Source organism: Globicephala melas, chromosome 15, assembly GCF_963455315.2.
Source record: "Globicephala melas chromosome 15, mGloMel1.2, whole genome shotgun sequence".
In the NCBI taxonomy this organism is placed as follows: Eukaryota; Metazoa; Chordata; class Mammalia; order Artiodactyla; family Delphinidae; genus Globicephala; species Globicephala melas.
Genome location: NC_083328.1, coordinates 29,477,437 through 29,501,350, shown reverse-complemented (window position 1 = coordinate 29,501,350; position 23,914 = coordinate 29,477,437). Strand labels below are relative to the sequence as shown.

The following is a 23,914-nucleotide window of genomic DNA, read 5'->3' as shown; positions in this document are numbered from 1 at the left end:
GACAAGGATGTCCACTCTTGCCACTTCTAGTCTACATTGTACAGGAGGTTGTAGTCAGGACAATTAGGCAAGAAAATGGAATAGATTGGAAAGGAAGAAATAAAACTGTTGACAAATGACATGATCTTGTATGGAGGAAATCCTAAGGAATCTGCAAAAAGCTATTCTGAGATGAGAATAAGATCAATAGAGTTGCAGGATGCAAGATAAATATACAAAATTCTATTGTATTTCCATGTACTTGCAGTGAAAAATTCTGAAGTTTCATTAACAATAGTATCGAAAAGTGCAAAACTTTAACTCTGAAAAGTAAACATTATTGAAAGAAATTAAATGTCTAAATAAATGGAAAGACATCCTATATTCATGGATCAGAACACTTGATAGAATGAAGGTAATTGCTCCCTAAGTTGATCTAAAGATTCAACACAATCCCTATTGAAGTGCCATCTGGCTTCTTTGCAGAAATTGTTAATCTGGTCCTAAAATTCACATAGATATTCCGAGAACTCAGAATAGCAAAAACAGTCTTGAACATTGAGGACTCACACATCCTGAATTCAAAACTTACTAGAAAGCTATAGTAATCAAGACAGTGCGGTACAGGCATAAGGCCATACCTATATATCAGTGGGATAAAATTGAGAATCCAGAAATAAACCTTCACATTTATATAGACAATTGGTTTTTGTTTTTGTTTTTTTTTTTGCATTACGCGGGCCTCTCACTGTTGTGGCCTCTCCCATTGCAGAGCACAGGCTTCGGACGCGCAGGCTCAGCAGCCATGGCTCATGGGCCTAGCCGCTCTGCGGCATGTGGGATCTTCCCAGACTGGGGCATGAACCTGTGTCCCCTGCATCGGCAGGTGGACTCTCAACCACTGCCTCACTAGGGAAGTCCTAGGCAATTGGTTTTTGATGAGAGAAACAAAACAATGAGGGAGAAGGAATGGCCTTTTCAAAAGGTGCTGGAACAGCTCTATGTCCACATGTAAAAGAATAAGTGTGGACCTTCTCCCTCACTTTATTACTAACACACATAAAAATTAACTCCAAATGTATCCAAGGTAAAACAATAAAATTTTTAAACAGAGATAAATCTTCATGACCTTGGATTAGGCAGTGATTTTTTTTTTTTAGGTATGACACTAAAAGCACAAGCAACAAATGAAAAAGTAAATTGGGCTTTATCAAAATTTAAAACTTTAGTTTCTCAAAGTATACCATCAAGAAATTGAAAAGACACCCACAAAATGTGAGGAAAAGTTTGGAAATCATGTCTATAGGGACTTAGATCTGGAATATATAAAGATGTCTTACAAGTCAACCATGAAAAGTCAGATAACCCAATTTTGAAGTGGACAGATGAGCCGAATAGTCATTTCCCCAAAAACAATATACCAGTGGCCAATAAGCTCATGAAATAATGCTCATCATCATTAGCCATAAGGGCAGTGCAAATTAAAGTGACAGTGAAGTCATCACTCACACCAAGATGCAATACTAAAACAGACAGATGATAATGAGTATTGATGGATGAAGAGGTGAAAATTGGATCCCTCATACTTTCCTGGTGTGAATGTAAATTGGTCCAGACCCTTTGGAAAACAGTCTGTTTCTTAGAAGGTTAAATGTAGAGTTACTGTATGATCAGCAATTCCATCCTTGGGCATATACCCAAGAGAAATGAAAACCTGTTCACACAAAAATTTATACGTGAATGTTCATAGCATTATTTATAATAGCCAAATCTGGTTCTTTAGCAAGATGTGAATATCCAGAGTTATTCTTGAAAGTACAGTTTACCCTTGAACAACATGAGTTTGAACTATGCAGATCCACTTATGTGGGTATTTTTCAATAGTAAATATTATATAGTACTACATGATCTGCAGTTGAATCTGCTGATGGAGAATTGTGGATATGAAAGCATCATAACCACATATATGAAAGGCCAACTGTAAGTTATATGTGGATTTTCAACTGCACGAAGAGTTGAACCCCAACCCCTATGTTCAAGGATCAAGTGTGTGTGTGTAAATATATGTAAGAGTAAAGTAAAACCTGGGATATAAAGTTCTAAATTCAGTGAAAAGAAATCTCTTGACCTCAGTGGTTAATGAAATGTTAGCTGAAAAATGCTTTTAGGGAATGTTTAAATATACTAGGCTCCACAGAATTGTAAAGCATTTGTAGACCTTAAAAAATAGGACATTTTTAGGGCTTCCCTGGTGGCGCAGTGGTTGAGAGTCCGCCTGCCGATGCAGGGGACGTGGGTTCGTGCCCTGGTCCGGGAGGATCCCATGTGCCGCGGAGTGGCTGGGCCCATGAGCCATGGCTGCTGAGCCTGCACGTGCGGAGCCTGTGCTCCGCAACGGGAGAGGTCATGGCAGTGAGAAGCCCACGTACCTCAAAAAAAAAAAAAAAGACATTTTCATACTAAAATGACATGGAGATAAACATAAATAATAAAATGTAAAACATAACAAGTTATAAAAATCAGAGGGCATAAAACCAAATGTAAACTAAAGCTTTAATGTGTCATTTACAATAAATGTAATTGGATTAAATTCTCCTATTAAAAGACATTAGTTTAAAATATTTTCAATAGGTTTTATAAGAGACATCTAAAAAAAGTTGGTGGGGTGAACAACAATATATTCAGCATGAGTTACATCACCAGATAAAATAGAATAAAAGGGACAGATTAGATTATGTTTTTACAGTTCAAAATTAATAGGATGCTTTCAAACAATTACAGGCATACCTTGTTTCATTGCGCTTCTCTTTATTGTGCTTCGCAGATAGTGTGTTTTTTACAGATTGAAGGGTTGTGGCAACCCTGTGTTGAGCAAGTCTGTGGGCAGCATTTATCTAACAGCCTTTGCTCATTTGTGTCTCTGTCACATTTTGGTAATTCTTACAATATTTCAAAACTTTTCATTATTATATTGCTATGGTGATCTGTGATTAGTGGTCTTTGACGTTCCTATTGGAATTGTTTTGGCATTTTTTGGACAATAAATTATTTTCAAATTAAGGTATGTATATTGTTTTTTTAGTCTATTGTACACTACACTACAGCATAAATAGCTTGTATATGCCCTGGGAAACCAAAAACTTCATGTGAGTCACTTTATTGCAGTATTTGCAGTGTCTGGAACCTAACCTGCAGTATCTCCTAGGTATGCCAGTATACATCTGAGGGAAAGCAAAATTACATCCCTTCCTATAACTATATCCTAAAATCTAGATGGATTGAGGATGTAAATTATAAATGACAAATCTTTAAGACTTGAGAAAATGTAGATGACCTGTCGTTCTGACCTTGTGCTGCAGGACAGTGCCACGATTCCAAAGACCTCTGTGAAATGTGGCTTATTTGCAGCAAAGGACTCAAGTCTAAATGTCAGGATGGTGATGCCAGTGATCCCCCAATTAGACTGAGTTGTTGCTTTTTATGCTCCCAGTAATAAATTTCACTCACCCTCACTACAACACGTAAACTATTTCTTCACCTTTTAGGCAGTTACTAGTACAGTTGACCCTTGGAATTATTCTCTTTTTTTAAAATTATTTTATTTCTATAGCTCTTTTTTTTTCAGACTTCATTTTTTTAGAGTAGTTTTAGACTCACAGCAAAATTAAGAAGATACAGAGATTTCTCATATATCCCCTGACCCCCACATGCATAACCTCTCCCATTATGAATATCCCCCACCAGAGTGGTGTATTTGTTATAATTGATCTTGATTCTGGTTAAATGGGTGTATTCAGTTTGTGAAAATTCTTTTAACTGAACACATGATATGTGCACTTTTCTGTAGGTACTTCAGTAAAATGTTTGGGAAAAAAAAAACCCAAAATAAAAAAATTAAAAATTGATCAACCTTGCTAGAAAAAAGATTTGGTTTGTCTTTGGAGAATATTACAAATATTGTATTCATGAAAAGGCTGTCAAATATGTAGTCATATAGAGAAAATAGAGTTCTATTTTGTATCAGGCCCTTAATGAAAATGTGCTGTTTTTCTGGATTTCCTGATTTTTATGTATACATAAAATAAATATTTATTTAGCCTTCAAGTCTAACAAATCCTGGAACTGTTCCTGGTCAAATGATATAGTGAATGAAAAAAATACAGTAAATGAAAACTTCGAGTAAGAAAATAGATAAGGATAAATCAAATTATTCAGGTAGCTTTGACTGGGTTATTTGCACCTTAAAATGTCTTAGATTCTGTCTTCGAGTTTAATAAGTGCTCTATAGTTTGTTAGGTAACTGGTCTATCATGTATTATATAATTTTTTTTTTTTGCTTGTATTATGCCTTTAAGTGCTTTGTAATTTGGCAGTTTTCCTTTCTTTTAAACCATTTACTTACCTATGGTTCAGATCAGGCTTGATGTGGGTACTGAGAAATAAATACTAAAATATTTTTCCCTTCTATGTAGTAGATTTTTCTAAATTAACAGAAATAATTCAGAATTAAGGATGTATTGAAACCTAACTTGGCTTTCTTATTTGAACTAGCATCACGTTGTGTATTTTAGTGCTCATTTCATACTGATGATTGTTGAGAATTACTCGTGCAGTACCATTAATTTGGAAATTTGAACATTAGGAAAGCTTTAAAAAGGTGCCACGGTATGTAGAAAATGGAACATTCCACACAAAACATTGTTTTTTGTTTTTATGAAGAAATGCAACTTAATCTTTAGATTATCTAAAGTATGGCCTACTTGGATTATTTAAATCAGAACTTAATGGTTATAGTAGTGAGGTGATATAACAAAAAGTGGCCAGATAAATTATCAGACTTAGTATCAAACAGAGGCTTACTGACAGTATAAATTTTGACTTTATATAGAGTTATAGAACAAAATTAAAATTATCAATGACAGATGAAAATGGGTATATTTTTCAATAAAAATAATTATCTAAATCTGGAAAGATTAGTCTCGGCATTATTTTAATATTGTAAGTAAATGTTAACTTTTGTCTGCTAGAGATATTCATTTAAATATGGTATCTTAAATTCTAGGATATGAAAGATGGCAAGTCCAGATAGAAGTAAACGGAAGATTTTAAAAGCAAGAAAAACAATGCCTGCAAGTTGCCGGAAGCAAGCAGAGATCCTGAATAAGTCAAAGAATGTTGAAGCACTAAAAACAGCAGCAATTGGGAATAATGTGTCAAGTAGTAATCAGAATTCAAGTACTGATGTCATAAGTAGCAAATGTAGACATTCTGAAAATGATGCTTCCTCTTTGGACTCTATAAAAAATTCAGTATGTGCACCAAAAAGTAAAGTATTTTCTCAGAACTTAATAAAACCACTAGAAATTGTTGATTCGAAAACAAGATTAGAATACACTGAAGAACAAGTTGTGTACCCTTATGAAAAGCCAAGTAAAACAGTAGAATCTCCCAGGAAACTCTTCACACAAGACGCAAAAGATTCACAAAACACTTCTGAAAGCCATTTTGAATGTCAGGCAATTGTAACACGATCCATTTTTGAACATGAAGAGGATTGTAATCTGAAATCCATTTGCTGTCCATCCAGTGTATTGAGTGGTGTAGTTCAGATGTCAAAGTCTACAATAACCAATACCTTGGATGATAAGAGAACTGACAAGATAGTTTCCTATTTAGAAACAAACTCCAATTCTGAGTTTCGTGATAAAAGACAAAATAACACTTTAACTTTAAATTCAGATATCCCTTTTGTGCCTGTTGATAAAATACCTAACTTGGTAAATTCAGTCATTTCTAGTAACTGTGCTGCTGACATTTTGAAAAGTGAAGAATCCTGTAGAACCTGTCATTCCAGCATTTTAAGTTGTGAAAGTACAGATGCAAAGTGGCTGTCCTCATTTGACACTGATAGTAATAACAGTAAGTGCATACTTACGTTTCTCTTGGAGAAGTTAAAATAGTTACTTTGCTTTGGGCAGTTTCATAATCTCAGAAACAGTAGAGTACACATAAACAGGAAAACAGTAAATGATAATTATTTCAGAGTATCTTATTTCTGAACCATTCTTGGCGGGGAGGGGGAATGGTATCCTCTATGTCCAAAGGGAAGTAAATTCTGGCAAAGAAGGAATCAATCACTTTCCTTTGAAAGTACAACAAAATCAAAAGGTGGTTTATAGAAATTGCTTGGTTTATTTCATTTACACCTTTTTCTTTTTTTTGAAGTTTTATTAAATTAATAAGGAGGCTAGTTGAAAGGCAGAGTGGGTTTTTTAAATAGTTGAACCCATTTCTTTCCATAGAATTGGCCTGTATATCACATGCCAAGTGTAAGCGGATAGATAATAAGAATACATACAGGTTTGTGTGTAGAGTGAGAAACACATCAAATAATTAACCAATGAAGTTCTAGGGTTATAAAGTTATTAAAATAGCACAAGTAAATTTCATTAAAAGGGTGTTTTTGTAGGTTAATGAAATATAAGAAAAACTTGATTTACTAGGATAAATTGTATTTGTTTTCTTGTGTATGCTACAGAGTGATCATTTAACAAGGTGAATTTTAAATTGCTTAAAAATAATAGTAGGATCACCTATTAAAAATATGTAGGACTGCCTAAGTAACTCTAAAAATAATGTAAGACCACCAAGTAAATAACTGTAAACAGAAGATCAAATGCTGTAATTTATTGTTTTTGTTAGTATTAAGTGTATATTAAATACTCTGGAAGGAAAGTATATCTGAGACCAGGACTAAAATACTCTTTTTTTTTAAGGATTAGTTTGTCAGAATTTTTTATACATTTTCTAAAAAATGCTGCTGTGGTCACATTTTAGTTTTTTAATTTGCTTAGGGGTCCCTAAATTAGAGAATTCCCCTGTTTCCTTCGTTGGAAGGAGTATTTTTCTGTCTCATCTTTCCGTCTCCCCAAGGCCATAATCAAAAGAAGAGGACGTTTTCAGAACACAAAGAAAATGTTAAGCGTGTGAAAACTTCAGAGCAAGTTAATGAAAATATTTCTCTAGCTCTGGGAAAGCAAACAGCATTGCTGGAACAGGTAAAATATTGGGCTTAAATATTTGCTTCAGAAACTTTTACTTTTGATTAGTAAAAAATGGTAAAAGTTAATTGATCTAAACAATGAGTACAGATAACTTTCATGATGCCGGGCAGGTATATGAAAACTGAATTATTAGCAGGTGGAGATATTAGGGAAAAATAATTGTTTACATCACCAAAACATCTCTAGATCCTTCAAAATGATCCTATGCAGAGTAACCTACAGAATCACATGAAGGTAGAGTGCTGTGGTAGAAAGAGAATGGGCTTTTTAGTCAATATTATGCTCAAATCTCTTCAAGTCAGACACTACCTGACCTTGAGCTTTGTGAACAATTCTGTCTCTTTTGTACTGGTCATGGCGTTCTTGATCTGCAGCTATAGCTGTTTATTATCACAATTGACCACTACTTCATAGACCCAGGCAACCCGGAAGTTCATTACAAAGTCCTGCTACATTCAGGTTTACTTGCCCTAATTTCCAAGAAATTAGGGAAAGGTTTACTTACCCTAATTTACACAGATATGGTGCATTATCTGACGTTTTGCTTTTATAGCATCCTTAAGTGTACTTTTCCTTTTCTTTTTGCCCCATTTCATCTCATTGTACTACAGTTTCCATTAATGTCTGATCAACTCTGACTTTAAGTGTAATGAGCTTCAATTTTAGTAGGTCCTGTATCAGGACTTGTTTTGATGATCATGTTTTGCTATTTTATTACCACTGAAATGCCACAACTAAAAGTCATTATGTGATAGATTGTCGTCAGCTATAGTGGACCAAAAAATGTCCCAATCCAAACTATCCTGCTGTTTCAGAAACAAAAACACTGTTTCTAAAACAGGCCATTACAATTACATAGTTACATGTTATATCAACATATATTCACATAATAAATGGAAACCATTGAAAGACTCATGCAGAATCAGCTTAAAAGGTGAGTCAATACTTCCCCTTTCTACTTCTTATTTTCTTCTGCAAGACCAAAGGAGACATTAATAAAAAAATATGTAAATATTCTATTGTTTGCAGGGATGGGGTAGTGGAATTATGTTAAACATGGATCTAGCTTAAGAAGTTGGGCATTGCAGCTGTGTTACTCCCAGTGATTAGTAGCTGATTTCAGAAATAAGTTCTGATACGGACATATAAATACAAAATTTAATCTTTGAACATTTTAATTTCACTGGCACAGAAAAATCAGGGTTTTCATTCACTACTATTATCTATCTCACAAAATACTTGGTCCAAGTTAACAAAGAATATGGTCCTTGCCAGTGAGGTTGAAGGAATGCAGTTTATTTGTTATCCTCCCCCACCACTACCACCAGAAGTTTCTTACATTGTCGGGTGACAGCGTGGGATTTAGCTAATTCCTATCTTTTATCTGTCTCTCAGTAACTAGCTCTCCCTCACTTGATATTTTAATTCCTGTCTGAACAGTTAACTCTCTAAACCACATCTGTTTGTTTTTCTTGTTTGAATCCCAGCGGAATAGGGCCTCCCATTCTGATATTGTTCTTCCCTACTGAGAGAGTCCCAGAGCAGTTAACTCTTATCTTTTGAGGTTTCAGAAGGATCTTGGCCTGGTTGATTCCAATTAAATTACTGAAGTAGAGGGGTTTTTCTTCCGAAGTCCAAGTTGTTAACCCTACCCACCATTGGAGAAAGTTGAGGCGATAGGGGGGATATATATATATATATATATATATATACACACACACACATACACACATAATTTCCAGTTTTTCTCCAATCTTTAGGCCACTTTGCCTACCATCTGCAAATTGTAGCTAGGACTTCATCTGATTCTATAATTTTTGACACATTACCATCTGCAGAAGATATTTATGAGGTATTTGGTGGAGGTTATTGTGTCTTCCTTCTGTATGAAGACCGTAACCACTAAATGAGAACAAGTGTGTACTCTACACTAGAGGACGCATGCCTTGGAGGGCAGTTAATCCAAAGTAACCAAGTTTTAAGAGTCTGCCTCCATCTGAATCACCAGGAGTACTTGTTTAAATTGTGGTGTCTTCAGCTCACTACTAATTGTTTTAAGCTTCTCTTTTCTCAGACTTACCCGATAAGAATCATTAGTGGTGCCAGGCCTCTTTTCAGGAAATTGGTGAATCAGGGTAGGTCCTAGGAATTTGTGAATTTAACAAGTATTCCATATGATTCTTCCTTACCAGGGAAGTTTGACGAACACTGTATGGCTTTTGCTTCTTAGCAAAACAGTATTTCCGTATTCAAAACAGTTAAATTTGTATTCCAAGATTCATCAGGGTATGAACTTCACGTATTGACTTCAGCCAGTGAACTGGCAAGCATGCAATAATCCATAAAAACCACACATGGGGACAGGTAATGGCTGTCAATAAAAATAGTATGATTTTCTGAGCACTTATTTACATAATACATATGTTTTGAGCTGTTATTAATCAGATATTTAAAAGTTGTGAGAGTACAAATGACAATCATGTCTAATAATGTTGAGAAACCACTGTAGAAATGTTAATGAAGCATTACAGAAGAAATCGAGTAGATGATAATGTTGAAGATCAAGAACAATGGGGAATGAAAAGGAAAAACCTTGGGAATAATCAAATAAAATTACTGAATATGACTAATCATCTGGGTGACATCAGTATAAAGGAGTTTAACATAGAAACTATGTGCTACAGTTTTGAGCACCAAGAAACAAGATGATATGGGAAGATATAAATATTACTAATAAATACCTTAAATATATCATGACAGAATTTGTTATTAAGAGAGACTACCTACTATGTTGTGAAAGTTGCTAAAAGGGGCATATACATTGAGCAAACACCTGCAGTGGATATTTCTGAATGTATGGCTCAGCAAAGCCATTAATATCAGTAGGCACTGAGATTAATTATGCTACCTGAAAATAGGCCAACCTATTTTCTGAAAACTAGCCAGATAATGAAATTCATTAATGTTTCATGTGCTAACTACTATAGTCTGATAGAATAGCATGCATTATGCCAGATAACATTAGTCACATAATTGCTTTTTTCACTTTAACAATAAGTCATCCCCTCCCCCTGCAAAAAAAAACTAAAGGAGATTATCTTGTATATTTATTTCTTTCATTTCAATTCAGTGTTTTCCATTTTATGGAGCTCTTATGCATATTATCTTTTTGTTCTTATGAAAATCCTATGAGCATCACTTGTTCAACATTGTATGACATCTACCCATTTGTGGACCAGGCAAATGAAGCTCAGAGATGTTGTGACTTCCCGAAGGTCATATAGCTTGTTAATGGTGGGGTCAAGGCTCAAATTTTCATAATTTCCTTTCTGTCTACTACAGATCAACCAGCCATTTTCACTGGGCTCTGGTTTTCAGATAAGTGGAGTCCCTTTTCATAGAATACTAGGTTTCAGCTATGGTCATTAAAAAGTATAAATGGGATATATATAGACTTTTACTATTCCTTTAATTTGTATTATGGAATTCAACCAAAACTGTAGGAAACTAAAATTAACACTAGGAGAATAAATTTAATTTCTGACTTACCCATATATTTAAATATTAGATGTGTTCTGCTGAATTTGCTATTTAACTTTTATAAACCATATTGACATAGTAATATAAATACATAAATAAAGTACCTGTTATTAGTTACAGTAAATCCAGAAAAGAGCAAAGCTGTTTTTAAGAAGTAGAAAATAAAATTGCTTTTAAATTTGAAACGTGGAGTGTTTTGGTTTTTATTTTAACATTCTAGGTCGGACATTTGATTCGACAGGAGATCTGTAGTATAAATTACAAACTATTTGATAACAAACTGAAAGAATTGACTGAACGCATTGGGAAGACACAGTGCAGGAGTAAACATGAAGCAATAGCTGATGAACTCTTTGTAAGTTTCTAATTTCATTTTATTTCATTTGAGTCCTTTTAAAAAGTAGAATTTAATGATATTTTACATATTAGGAAAGGAAAACAGTAAATGTGGACCCAAATCTGATCCCTGGCCACAACCCTGATGTGCTATACCATTGGTAATATAAGTTATTATATCTCAGCTGTATTGGCCCTTGAGAAATACTTGTAGAACCATCAGCCATTCTGTGTCAGTTCAAAATATATTCTATATTAGAGCTTGTATAACCTGTTTCAAACTTTCTTTAGGTTTTTTGTTTTGTTTTACTCTTCTAGGGTTACTTGCTAATTGGTGTTTCTACCAACATTAATTTTATTGTGGACCAATTAGAAGTTTGATTTTTTTAATCTTCTATTGTTGAACATCTTATAGTAGATCAAACCTGATTTAAATGTTTGGCTTACATAAGAATTTCTCATTTATTTGGTGGATGCCTAAGTCTCACAAAATTACATTGGCAAATATTTTTCTCTCCACCTCTATATGATATATTATTTGGTACTCTGGTTTTGTATTTATTTGTTTTTCTCTTCTAGACAAAAATAAAAAAACTTCAAAGACGTATTAGAACAGTAATGTTATCTCGAAGGAATTGTGTGGAACCAAACGTGGTATCCAGCAATACAGCTTGTAAGGTTGGTATAAACGTATAGGAGTTTTAATAACTTACTTGCCCCACATTATAAGTAGTTGGATTGTAAGAGCAGAATATACTTCCAACGAAGACATAGGTTTAAAAGACAATAAATTTATACTTAGAATGTTCCTCTGACTCTATCTCTGGAGAAGATACCCTCAGATAGCCAAAAGTAAATGCCACCTGTATTTATTTCATAAAGTGAGTAGAGAGGTGATTTGTGATTGCCTGTACTGCCTCCCTCCCCGCCGTTTTATCATGATGAAAAATTTCAAACATAGAAAAGCTGAGAGAATTTTACAGTGAACGCTTGTATAATCAATGTCTAACTTCTACCTTTACTCTTTTAATAAATTTATTTTTGTCATGTATCTGCCAGCCTACTCATCCCCTAAGCCATGTTCATATTTGGTACATTCATAAGTACTAACGTATTTTGTATCAAAATACACTTTGCAGTGTACACTTCCAAAATATTTCAGCATGGGTATCATTAAGTAGAGTTTAGTATCTGTTTATATTTTTTATATAAAATTTAAAATAGGGCTTCCCTGGTGGCGTGGTGGTTGAGAGTCCGCCTGCCGACGCAGGGGATGCGGGTTCGTGCTCCGGTCTGAGGATCCCACATGCCGCGGAGAGGCTGGGCCCGTGGGCCATGGCCGCTGGGCCTGCGCGTCCGGAGCCTGTGCTCTGCGGGACAGGCCACAACAGTGAGAGGCCCGCGTAACGCAAAAAAAAAAAAAAAAAAAAAAAATTTAAAATAATCATAAGTATACATACACTGAATTTTTTCTTATGTCTTTATTCCCTGTAGTATCATATTTGCGCTAGCCTCAATAAATCAATTGGGAAGCATTTCCTTCCCTGTTTTCTGAAAGTTTGTGCAAGATTTTTATCACTTCCTTAAATGTTTGATAGAATCCACCTCTGAAATCTGGGCAAGGACCTTTCTTTGTAGGAAGACTTTTTCCTGAAAATGTAATTCTTTCATAGGTATAAAGTAATTCAGATTTTCCAATTTCATTTTGTATATTAGTTTTGTAAGTTATCTTAGCAAGGAATTTGTCCATTTCATCTAAGTTGATGATTTTGTTGGCATAAAGTTATTGATAAAATTCCCTTGTACTTTTAACCTTTGTAGATCTGTAGTGATATACTCTATTTCATTTCTGATACTAGTATAATCTGTATTTCCTTTTTTTCTTTCTTTCTTTCTTTTTTACATCTTTATTGGAGTATAATTGCTTTACAATGGTGTGTTAGTTTCTGCTTTATAACAAAGTGAATCAGTTATACATATACATATGTTCCCATATCTATTCCCTTTTGCGTCTTCCTCCCTCCCACCCTCCCTATCCCACCCCTCCAGGCGGTCACAAAGCACCAAGCTGATCTCCCTGTGCTATGCGGCTGCTTCCAACTAGCTATCTACCTTACATTTGATAGTGTATATATGTCCATGCCTCTCTCATGCTTTGTCACAGCTTACCCTTCCCCCTCCCCATATCCTCAAGTTCATTCTCTAGTAGGTCTGTGTGTTTATTCCTGTCTTACCCCTAGGTTCTTCATGACATTTTTTTTTCGTAAATTCCATACATATGCGTTAGCATACGGTATTTGTCTTTCTCTTTCTGACTTCACTCTGTATGACAGACTCTAGGTCTATCCACCTCATTACAAATAGCTCAATTTCGTTTCTTTTTATGGCTGAGTAATATTCCATTGTATATATGTGCCATATCTTCTTTATCCATTCATCCGATGATGGACACTTAGGTTATTTCCATCTCCGGGCTATTGTAAATAGAGCTGCAATGAACATTTTGGTACATGACTCTTTTTGAACTATGGTTTTCTCAGGGTATATGCCCAGTAGTGGGATTGCTGGGTCATATGGTAGTTCTATTTGTAGTTTTTTAAGGAACCTCCATACTGTTCTCCACAGTGGCTGTACCAATTTACATTCCCACCAGCAGTGCAAGAGTGTTCCCTTTTCTCCACACCCTCTCCAGCATTTATTGTTTCTAGATTTTTTGATGATGGCCATTGTGACTGGTGTGAGATGATATCTCATTGTAGTTTTGATTTGCATTTCTCTAATGATTAATGAAGTTGAGCATGCTTTCATCTGTTTGTTGGCAGTCTGTATATCTTCTTTGGAGAAATGTCTATTTAGGTCTTCTACCCATTTTTGGATTGGGTTGTTTGTTTTTTTGTTATTGAGCTGCATGAGCTCCTTATAAATTTTGGAGATTAATCCTTTGTCAATTGCTTCATTTGCAAATATTTTCTCCCATTCTGAGGGTTGTCTTTTGGTCTTGTTTATGGTTTCCTTTGCTGTGCAAAAGCTTTGAAGTTTCATCAGGTCCCATTTGTTTATTTTTGTTTTTATTTCCATTTCTCTGGGAGGTGGGTCAGAAAGGATCTTGCTGTGATTTATGTCATAGAGTGTTCTGCCTATGCTTTCCTCTAAGAGTTTGATACTTTCTGGCCTTACATTTAGGTCTTTAATCCATTTTGAGCTTATTTTTGTGTATGGTGTTAGGGAGTGATCTAATCTCATACTTTTACATGTACCTGTCCAGTTTTCCCACCACCACTTATGGAAGAGGCTGTCCTTTCTCCACTGTACATTCCTGCCTCCTTTATCAAAGATAAGGTGACCATATGTGGGTGAGTTTATCTCTGGGCTTTCTATCCTGTTCCATTGATCTATATTTCTGTTTTTGTGCCAGTACCATACTGTCTTGATTACTGTAGCTTTGTAGTATAGTCTGAAGTCAGGGAGCCTGATTCTGCCAGCTCCGTTTTTCGTTCTCAAGATTGCTTTGGCTATTCGGGGTCTTTTGTGTTTCCATACAAATTGTGAAATTTTTTGTTCTAGTTCTATGAAAAATGCCATTGGTAGTTTGATAGGGATTACATTGAATCTGTAGATTGCTTTGGGTAGTAGAGTCATTTTCACAGTGTTGATTCTTCCAATCCAAGAACATGGTATATCTCTCCATCTATTTGTATCATCTTTAATTTCTTTCATCAGTGTCTTATAATTTTCTGCATACAGGTCTTTTGTCTCCTTAGGTAGGTTTATTCCTAGATATTTTATTCTTTTTGTTGCAGTGGTAAATGGGAGTGTTTTCTTGATTTCACTTTCAGATTTTTCATCATTAGTGTATAGGAATGCCAGAGATTTCTGTGCATTAATTTTGTATCCTGCTACTTTACCAGATTCATTGATTAGCTCTAGTAGTTTTCTGGTAGCATCTTTAGGATTTTCTATGTATAGTATCATGTCATCTGCAAACAGTGACAGCTTTACTTCTTCTTTTCCAATTTGGATTCCTTTTATTTCCTTTTCTTCTCTGATTGCTGTGGCTAAAACTTCCAAAACTATGTTGAATAAGATTGGTGAGAGTGGGCAACCTTGTCTTGTTCCTGATCTTAGTGGAAATGCTTTCAGTTTTTCACCATTGAGGACGATGTTGGCTGTGGGTTTGTCGTATATGGCCTTTATTAAGTTGAGGAAAGTTTCCTCTATGCCTACTTGCTGCAGGGTTTTTATCATAAATCGGTGTTGAATTTTGTTGAACGCTTTCTCTGCATCTATTGAGATGATCATATAGTTTTACTCCTTCATTTTGTTAATATGGTTTATCACATTGATTGATTTGCGTATATTGAAGAATCCTTGCATTCCTGGAGTAAACCCCACTTGATCATGGTGTATTATCCTTTTAATGTGCTGTTGGATTCTGTTTGCTAGTATTTTGTTGAGGATTTTTGCATCTATGTTCATCAGTGGTATTGGCCTATAGTTTTCTTTCTTTGTTACATCCTTGTCTGGTTTTGGTATCAAGGTGATGGTGGCCTCATAGAATGAGTTTGGGAGTGTTCCTCCCTCTGCTATATTTTGGAAGAGTTTGAGAAGGATAGGTGTTAGTTCTTCTCTAAATGTTTGATAGAATTCGCCTGTGAAGCCATCTGGTCCTGGGCTTTGTTTGTTGGAAGATTTTTAATCACAGTTTCAATTTCAGTGCTTGTGATTGGTCTGTTCATATTTTCTATTTCTTCCTGATTCAGTCTTGGCAGGTTGTGCATTACTAGGTATTTGTCCATTTCTTCCAGGTTGTCCCTTTTATTGGCATAAAGTTGCTTGTAGTAATCTTTCACGATCTTTTTTATTTCTGCAGTGTCAGTTGTTACTTCTCCTTTTTCATTTCTAATTCTATTGATTTGAGTCTTCTCCATCTTTTTCTTGATGAGTCTGGCTAATGGTTTATCAATTTTGTTTATCTTCTCAAAGAACCAGCTTTTAGTTTTATTGATCTTTGCTATCGTTTCCTTCATTTCTTTTTCATTTATTTCTGATCTGATTTTAATGATTTCTTTCATTCTGCTAACTTTGGGGTTTTTTTGTTCTTCTTTCTCTAATTGCTTTAGGTGCAAGGTTAGGTTGTTTATTCGAGATGTTTCCTGTTTCTTAAGGTAGGATTGTATTGCTATAATCTTCCCTCTTAGAACTGCTTTTGCTGCATCCCATAGATTTTGGGTCGTCGTGTCTCCATTGTCATTTGTTTCTAGGTAATTTTTTATTTCCTCTTTGATTTCTTCAGTGATCACTTCGTTATTAAGTAGTGTATTGTTTAGCCTCCATGTGTTTGTATTTTTTACAGATCTTTTCCTGTAATTGATATCTAGTCTCATAGCATTGTGGTGGGAAAAGATACTTGAAACACTTTCAATTTTCTTAAATTTACCAAGACTTGACTTGTGACCCAAGATACGATCTATCCTGGAGATTGTTCCATGAGCACTTGAGAAAAATATGTATTCTATTGTTTTTGGATGGAATGTCCTATAAATATTAATTAAGTCCATCTTGTTTAATGTATCATTTAAAGCTTGTGTTTCCTTATTTATTTTCATTTTGGATGATCTGTCCATTGGTGAAAGTGGGGTGTTAAAATCCCCTACTATGAATGTGTTACTGTCGATTTCCCCTTTTATGGCTGTTAGTATTTGCCTTATGTATTGAGGTGCTCCTATGTTGGGTGCATAAATATTTACAATTGTTATATCTTCTTCTTGGATCGATCCCTTGATCATTATGTAGTGTCCTTCTTTGTCTCTTCTAATAGTCTTTATTTTAAAGTCTATTTTGTGTGATCTGAGAATTGCTACTCCAGCTTTCTTTTGGTTTCCATTTGCATGAAATATCTTTTTCCATCCCCTTACTTTCAGTCTGTATGTGTCTCTAGGTCTGAAGTGGGTCTCTTGTAGACAGCAAATATATGGGTCTTGTTTTTGTATCCATTCAGCCAACCTGTGTCTTTTGGTGGGAGCATTTAGTCCATTTACATTTAAGGTAATTATCGATATGTATGTTCCTATTCCCATTTTCTTAATTGTTTTGGGTTCGTTATTGAAGGTCTTTTCCTTCTCTCATGTTTCTTGCCCAGAGAAGTTCCTTTAGAAGTTGTTGTAAAGCTGGTTTGGTGGTGCTGAACTCTCTCAGCTTTTCCTTGTCTGTAAAGGTTTTAATTTCTCCATCAAATCTGAATGAGATCCTTGCTGAGTAGAGTAATCTTGGTTGCAGGTTTCTCTCCTTCATCACTTTAAATATGTCCTGCCAGTCCCTTCTGGCTTGCAGAGTTTCTGCTGAAAGATCAGCTGTTAACCTTATGGGGATTCCTTTGTGTGTTATTTGTTGTTTTTCCCTGGCTGCTTTTAATATGTTTTCTTTGTATTTAATTTTTGACAGTTTGATAAATATGTGTCTTGGCGTATTTCTCCTTGGATTTATCCTGTATGGGACTCTCTGTGCTTCCCGGACTTGATTAACTATTTCCTTTCCCATATTAGGGAAGTTTTCAACTATAATCTCTTCAAATATTTTCTCAGTCCCTTTCTTTTTCTCTTCTTCTTCTGGAACCCCTATAATTCGAATGTTGGTGTGTTTAATGTTATCCCAGAGGTCTCTGAGACTGTCCTCAGTTCTTTTCATTCTTTTTTCTTTATTCTGCTCTGCAGTAGTTATTTCCACTGTTTTATCTTCCAGGTCACTTATCCGTTCTTCTGCCTCAGTTATTCTGCTATTGATCCCATCTAGAGTATTTTTCATTTCATTTATTGTGTTGTTCATTGTTGTTTGTTTCATCTTTAGTTCTTCTAGGTCCCTGTTAAATGTTTCTTGCATTTTGTCCATTCTATTTCCAAGATTGGGGATCATCTTTACTATCAGTATTCTGAATTCTTTTTCTGGTAGACTGCCTATTTCCTCTTCATTTGTTAGGTCTGGTGGGTTTTTATCTTGCTCCTTCATCTTCTGTGTGTTTTTCTGTCTTCTCATTTTGCTTATCTTACTGTGTTTGGCGGCTCCGTTTTGCAGGCTGCAGGTTCGTAGTTCCCGTTGTTTTTGGTGTCTGTCCCCAGTGGCTAAGGTTGGTTCAGTGGGTTATGTCGGCTTCCTGGTGGAGGGGACTAGTGCCTGTGTTCTGGTGGATGAGGCTGGATCTTGTCTTTCTGGTGGGCAGGTCCATGTCTGGTGGTGTGTTTTGGGGTGTCTGTGGACTTATGATTTTAGGCAGCCTCTCTGCTAATGGGTGGGGTTGTGTTCCTGTCTTGCTAGTTGTTTGGCATAGGATGTACAGCACTGTAGCTTGCTGGTCATTGAGTGAAGCTGGGTGCTGGTGTTGAGATGGAGATCTCTGGTAGATTTTTGCCGTTTGATAGTATGTGTAGCTGGGAGGTCTCTTGTGGACCAGTGTCCTGAAGTTGGCTCTCCCACCTCAGAGGCACAGCACTGACTCCTGGCTGCAGCACCAAGAACCTTTCATCCACACGACTCAGAATAAAAGGGAGAAAAAGTAGAAAGAAAGAATTAGTAGAAGTAGAAAGAAAGAAAGGAGGGAGGGAGGGAGGAAGGAAGGAAGGAGGGAAGGAAGGAAAAAAGGAAAGAAGATAAAGCAACATAAAGTAAGATAAAATATAATAAAGTTATTAAAATAAAAAATAATTATTAAGAGAAAAAAAATTAAAAAAAAAAAAGACGGATGGCTAGAACCCTAGGACAAATGGTGGAAGCAAAGCTATACAGACAAAATCTCACACAGAAGCATACACATACACACTCACAAAAAGAGGAAAAGGGGAAAAATCATAAATCTTGCTCTCAAAGTCCACCTCCTCAATTTGGGATGATTTGTTGTCTATTCATGTATTCCACAGATGCAGGGTACATCAAGTTGATTGTGGAGCTTTAATCCGCTGGTTCTGAGGCTTCTGGGAGAGATTTCCCTTTCTCTTCTTTGTTTGCACATTTCCCGGGGCTCAGCTTTGGATTTGACCCCGCCTCTGCGTGTAGGTCGCTGGAGGGCATCTGTTCTTCGCTGAGGCAGGACGGGGTTAAAGGAGCAGCTGATTCGGGGGCTCTGGCTCACTCAGGCTGCGGGGAGGGAGGGGTGTGGATGTGGGGCCGGCCTCTGGCGGCAGAGGCCGCCGTGACGTTGCACCAACCTGGGGTGCGCCGTACGTTCTCCCGGGGAAGTTGTCCCTGGATCACGGGACCCTGGCAGTGGCGGGCTGCACAGGCTCCCCGGAAGGGGGGTGTGGATAGTAACCTGTGCTTGCACACAGGCTTCTTGGTGGCGGTAGCAGCGGCCTTAGCGTCTCATACCCGTCTCTGGGGTCCGTGCTTTTAGCCGCTGTTCGTGCCAGTCTCTGGAGCTCCTTTAAACAGCGCTCTTGATCCCCTCTCCTCGTGTACCAGGAAACAAAGAGGGAAGAAAAAGTCTCTTGCCTCTTCGGCAGGTCCAGACTTTTCCCCTGACTCCCTCCCGGCTAGCCGTGGTGCACTAACCCCCTGCAGGCTGTGTTGACGCTGCCAACCCCAGCCCTCTCCCGGCGCTCCAACCAAATCCTGAGCCTCAACTCCCAGCCCCGCCCGCCCCGGCGGGTGAGCAGACAAGCCTCTCGGGCTGGTGAGTGCTGGTCGGCCCCGATCCTCTGTGTGGGAATCTCTCCGCTTTGCCCCCCGCACCCCTGTTGCTGTGCTCTCCTCCGCGGCGCCGAAGCTTTCCCCCTGCGCCACCCGTAGTCTCCGCCCGTGAAGGGGCTTCCTAGTGTGTGGAAACCTTTCCTCCTTCACAGCTCCCTCCCACTGGTGCAGGTCCAGTCCCTATCCTTTTTTCTCTGTTTATTCTTTTTTCTTTTGCCTTACCCAGGTACTTGGGGGGGGGGTTTCTTGCCTTTTGGGAGGTCTGAGGTCTGCCAGTGTTCAGTAGGTGTTCTGTAGGAGTTGTTCCACGTGTAGATGTATTTCTGGTGTATTTGGCTTCTGAATAACTAGGCTTTAAAATGCTTAGGATCTGGACTCAACCTCAGCCAGTTTCTGATTAAAACTGAAGTGGCTCCTTTTTTTCTTGATCAGTCTTACTTTGGATATATTTTGTTCTTCTTTTTTCAGCTTCTTAAGAGACAAAGAGCATTAATTTTTAACCTTTTCTACTAGAAAACATTTAAAGCTATAAATTTTCTTCTAAGCACTGCTCTTTCTAAGCACCTTCTAAGCATCTTCTTAATGCTTATATTATGTACTTTTCAGTGTAGAGAGTATAATATAATCTGTATTATATTGTATTTTTGTTTTCCATCAGTTGAAAATAATTTCCAGTTTCCCTTATGGTATTGTTCTTTGACCCATGGGTTATTTAGAAGGATATGTTTAATTTCCACACATTTCTAGGTATCTTATTTTTATAGATATCTAATTTCATTTTGGTCAGAGAACATACTGTGTAAAATTGCAACATTGAGAGTTACTGACACTTATTTTATAGCCCAAGATATGCTTTCCCTTGTTGAATGTTTCATGTATACTTGAAAAGAATATTCGGTATAATATTCTATAAATGTCACTTCTATGCTAATTGTGTCAAGATGGTTGATAGTGGTGAATCATGGCCCTTAAAGGATGTCCACAACCTAATCCCTGGAACCTGTGAGTATGTTACTTAATGTGCTAAAAGAAGCTTATAGATGGGAAGATTATCCTGGTGGGCTCAATAAAATCACAAGGGTCCTTATAAAAAGGAGTCAAGAAGGTTAAAGACAAGATGGAAATGGGACAATGAAAGCAGAGGCTGGATGATTGCACTGAAGATGGAGGCAAGGGGTACAAGCCAAGGAATGCTGGCAGCTTCTAGAAGCTGGAAAAAAGGAAACAGATTTTTCCCCTGAAGCCTCCAGAAGGGATGCAGCCAGCTAACAACTTGATCTTAATGAAACTGATTTCAAACTTCTGGCCTTCAGAAGTGTGACGGAATAAATTTCTGTTGTTTTAAACCACCCAGTTTGTGGTAATTTGTTATCGCAGCCTCGGAAAACTAATATAGAATGTGGTACCAGGAAGTATGGCATGCTGTTGTAACCGATACCTAAAAATGTGGAAGTGGATTTGGAATGGTAGAGGCTGGAAGAATATTAAGGCGCATGATTTTTCAAAAGCCTGGATTGCCTTGATCAGACTCTTAGTATTATAGAAATATAGATGATAAAGTCTGCAAGTGAGGGCTCAGGAGGAAATGAGGAACATTGTAGAGAAACCCTGTATAGTCTAAGAGAATACCTAAATCTTCATAAACTGTTGGCAGTAATACGGATATTTAAAAGCACTGTTGGTGAGGACTCAAAAGAGGAACATGTTATTGGAAATTGGGGAGGGGATGGGGTTCTTGTTACATAGTGGCAGGAAGCTTAGCTGAAATGTTACCTACAGTGATATGGAAAGCAGAATTTGTAAATGATAAACTTGCGTGTTTATTAGGCTGATGAGATTTTTGAGCAAAATGTTGAAGGTTTGGCTTGGTTTCTTGCTTCTTACAGTAAAATGTGAGAGAGAAAAGATAAATTGAAGGAGAAACTTTAGCAAAAAGGAACCAGGATTTGATTGGGGAAATTCTTAGCCTATCCAAAACTCATCAACTAGAAGAGCAACTTGGAAAATTGATTTATTTCTGGTCTTCACTCTTATTAGAAGTATAACAAAAGTAAAAGTTTCCTTGTTGAAGTCTAATGTTTATTCCTAAAGTTTAGTATAATAGGAATAAAATGTTGTCTAAGTACTTAGGTATTTGTTTCTCCTTCTTTCCGTTCAAGCTAGGAAGTTGATTTGTGCTGTCATTATTTTTATTTCTTTTGAAGTATTTTTTAAAATTCATTTTGGCAGAGTAACTGCAATCATGGTCATCAGCCATTGATATACATATAATTTAATATATGTTTTACTGTGTGTATGCAAGAATATTTTGAGAACACTTTCCAAGTGGAATTTTAACCTATCATCAATTTTGTTGGAAGAGCACAATTGGTAACCCTCCCCTCAACTGCTTTTTCCTCACCCAACTAACAGGTTGCAAATTCAGAGACTATGAATTTGGATAAGAATCCAGAGTCAGTTAATAGTCCACAGGAAAGAAAAACTTCTGTGAACTCTGAACCTTCTAACCCTTCAGAAAAAGCAAGTGAAAAGATTAATTTGTCATGGGAACATAATGAGGCTGTTTCTGAAAGGTAGGCATTTCTATAAAAATGCATAAACTTATTTAAATATGTTTGTAAACACATATACTCAAGCATAAAATACCTTAAAGCTTCATATTTATATGAATGCTATTTTTGTCCATTATGAAGAAATTGGTTCTCAAAAGCTTTTATTGTTGTTTTAACTGTACTAAATAAACTTTTGAATTGGTTAGGTGATCAGGTTTTTCATTGTGATGCTTTCCATCTTTGGTATGGCAACTGGAGTGATCAACTGGATCACTCCAGTAGTTTCCACTTCTACACATGGAAGAATCAAGGCCCTATGAAACAGTGGTTTTAAAGAATTACACAGAGGAGTAAGACTAGGAGAAAAGTGTCTAAAATTAGTTCCCTGAATGTGGAAAGTAGTATCATGATAACTTCAAACTATAGTGAATAGGTTAACTTATTTGTCTGATTGATCACAAAGCAGCTGAGACACCTAATCTCCAATCTAGTCTAATAGAAGATTTGGGGCTGATAGGGAAGAAATAGTTTAGTTTAACAAAGACCCTTGATTGGTGATCCTGGCCTGGATTGATGTTCAAGGATAGGGGGATGGGGACATTTTAATGAATTCTCTTGACTGGTGATTCTCAACAGTTTTGGAGCTTTATAATATTATTTATTGTTAACATTTCACTCCCTAAAATGTCCTATGGTTTTGCTTTTATATGTTAAATTATATGTCAGCTTTTAAAAAGAGGAAAATTTATAACTAAAAATAAGTGAATTAAATGATGGCCATTGTTTGGAGAACACCACTCTTTCCCCCAAATAACTATGCATACTCAAGGATGCTATAAAATGAAAGAGAAGCATTACAGATCGACACCATTTACAGGAGATTCTTGGTATTTGGGAATTCACATGCAGTTCTGGCTCTTCAGAAGAAACCCTAATATTCCATGATATTGAGGCCTACATTTTAGTTTTGAGCCAGGAAGCTGCTGTGAAGAAGGCACTTATTTAGTTGACAAAGGAAAGAGTCACATTTCAGTGAGTGTTTGTTGTTACCACTTACTTGATGCCTGTGCGGAAACTCATAAGGTGACAAAAAAGAAAAATGCTGTTGATGGAAGTGAAAGCGCTGTTAAAGTAACATTTTATAGACTGATATGTTAACTTTATCAGTGGCTTATACCCATGATATGAACAATTCACCTCATGCTCTATAATGAAGGAAGAATGTGCAATTTATGAAACTGTTTCAGCCCATGGTGAGTGTGAGAATAGGTGTAACAATTGTGTAACTTGACCCTGATGGGTAGGTTCAGTGGTGAATTTTATAAAACATTTAAGAAAGAAACAATACCATTTTTAAACAAACTATCCCAAAGAATAAAAAAAGAGGGAATATTTTTCATTTTATGAGACTAGATGCTAAAATTTGGTATAACTCTGATACTCTGATAATAAAATCAATTTAAAAATTTTACAGAAATGGAAAATCACAGTTTACTTTTACCCACAAAATAGATGCAGATATCCTAAACAGAAACTAGTAAACCAAATTCAACAGTCTATAAAAGTTGAGTTTGTTCCAGGAATGCTGCAACATTGGTTTAACAATAGCAAGTCAACTTACATAATGTGCCAGGAGAAGAGTCATCATCAGCTCAAAATAGATGTAGAATTTTATAAAATACATGTTTATGATTAAAAAAAAATTCTTGGCAAACTTGGGATAGGAGGTACCTTCCTTAATTTGATAAAGAGTATCTATAAAAACCC

At 36.4% G+C, this 23,914-nt stretch overlaps 1 protein-coding gene across 1 annotated transcript in view; it reads left to right on the top strand.

Annotated features, from left to right (window-relative positions):
* The window catches only part of ATF7IP2 (activating transcription factor 7 interacting protein 2), a 73,909-nt gene that overhangs the window by 7,758 nt on the left and 42,237 nt on the right, over window positions 1–23,914 (top strand). The window contains exons 2-6 of the mRNA XM_070043623.1: window positions 5,042–5,898; window positions 6,913–7,037; window positions 10,804–10,938; window positions 11,499–11,597; window positions 22,008–22,168. Coding sequence (XP_069899724.1) covers window positions 5,052–5,898; window positions 6,913–7,037; window positions 10,804–10,938; window positions 11,499–11,597; window positions 22,008–22,168 — 1,367 coding nt within the window. The 5' untranslated portion in view covers window positions 5,042–5,051. The remainder of the gene's footprint in view (window positions 1–5,041; window positions 5,899–6,912; window positions 7,038–10,803; window positions 10,939–11,498; window positions 11,598–22,007; window positions 22,169–23,914) is intronic.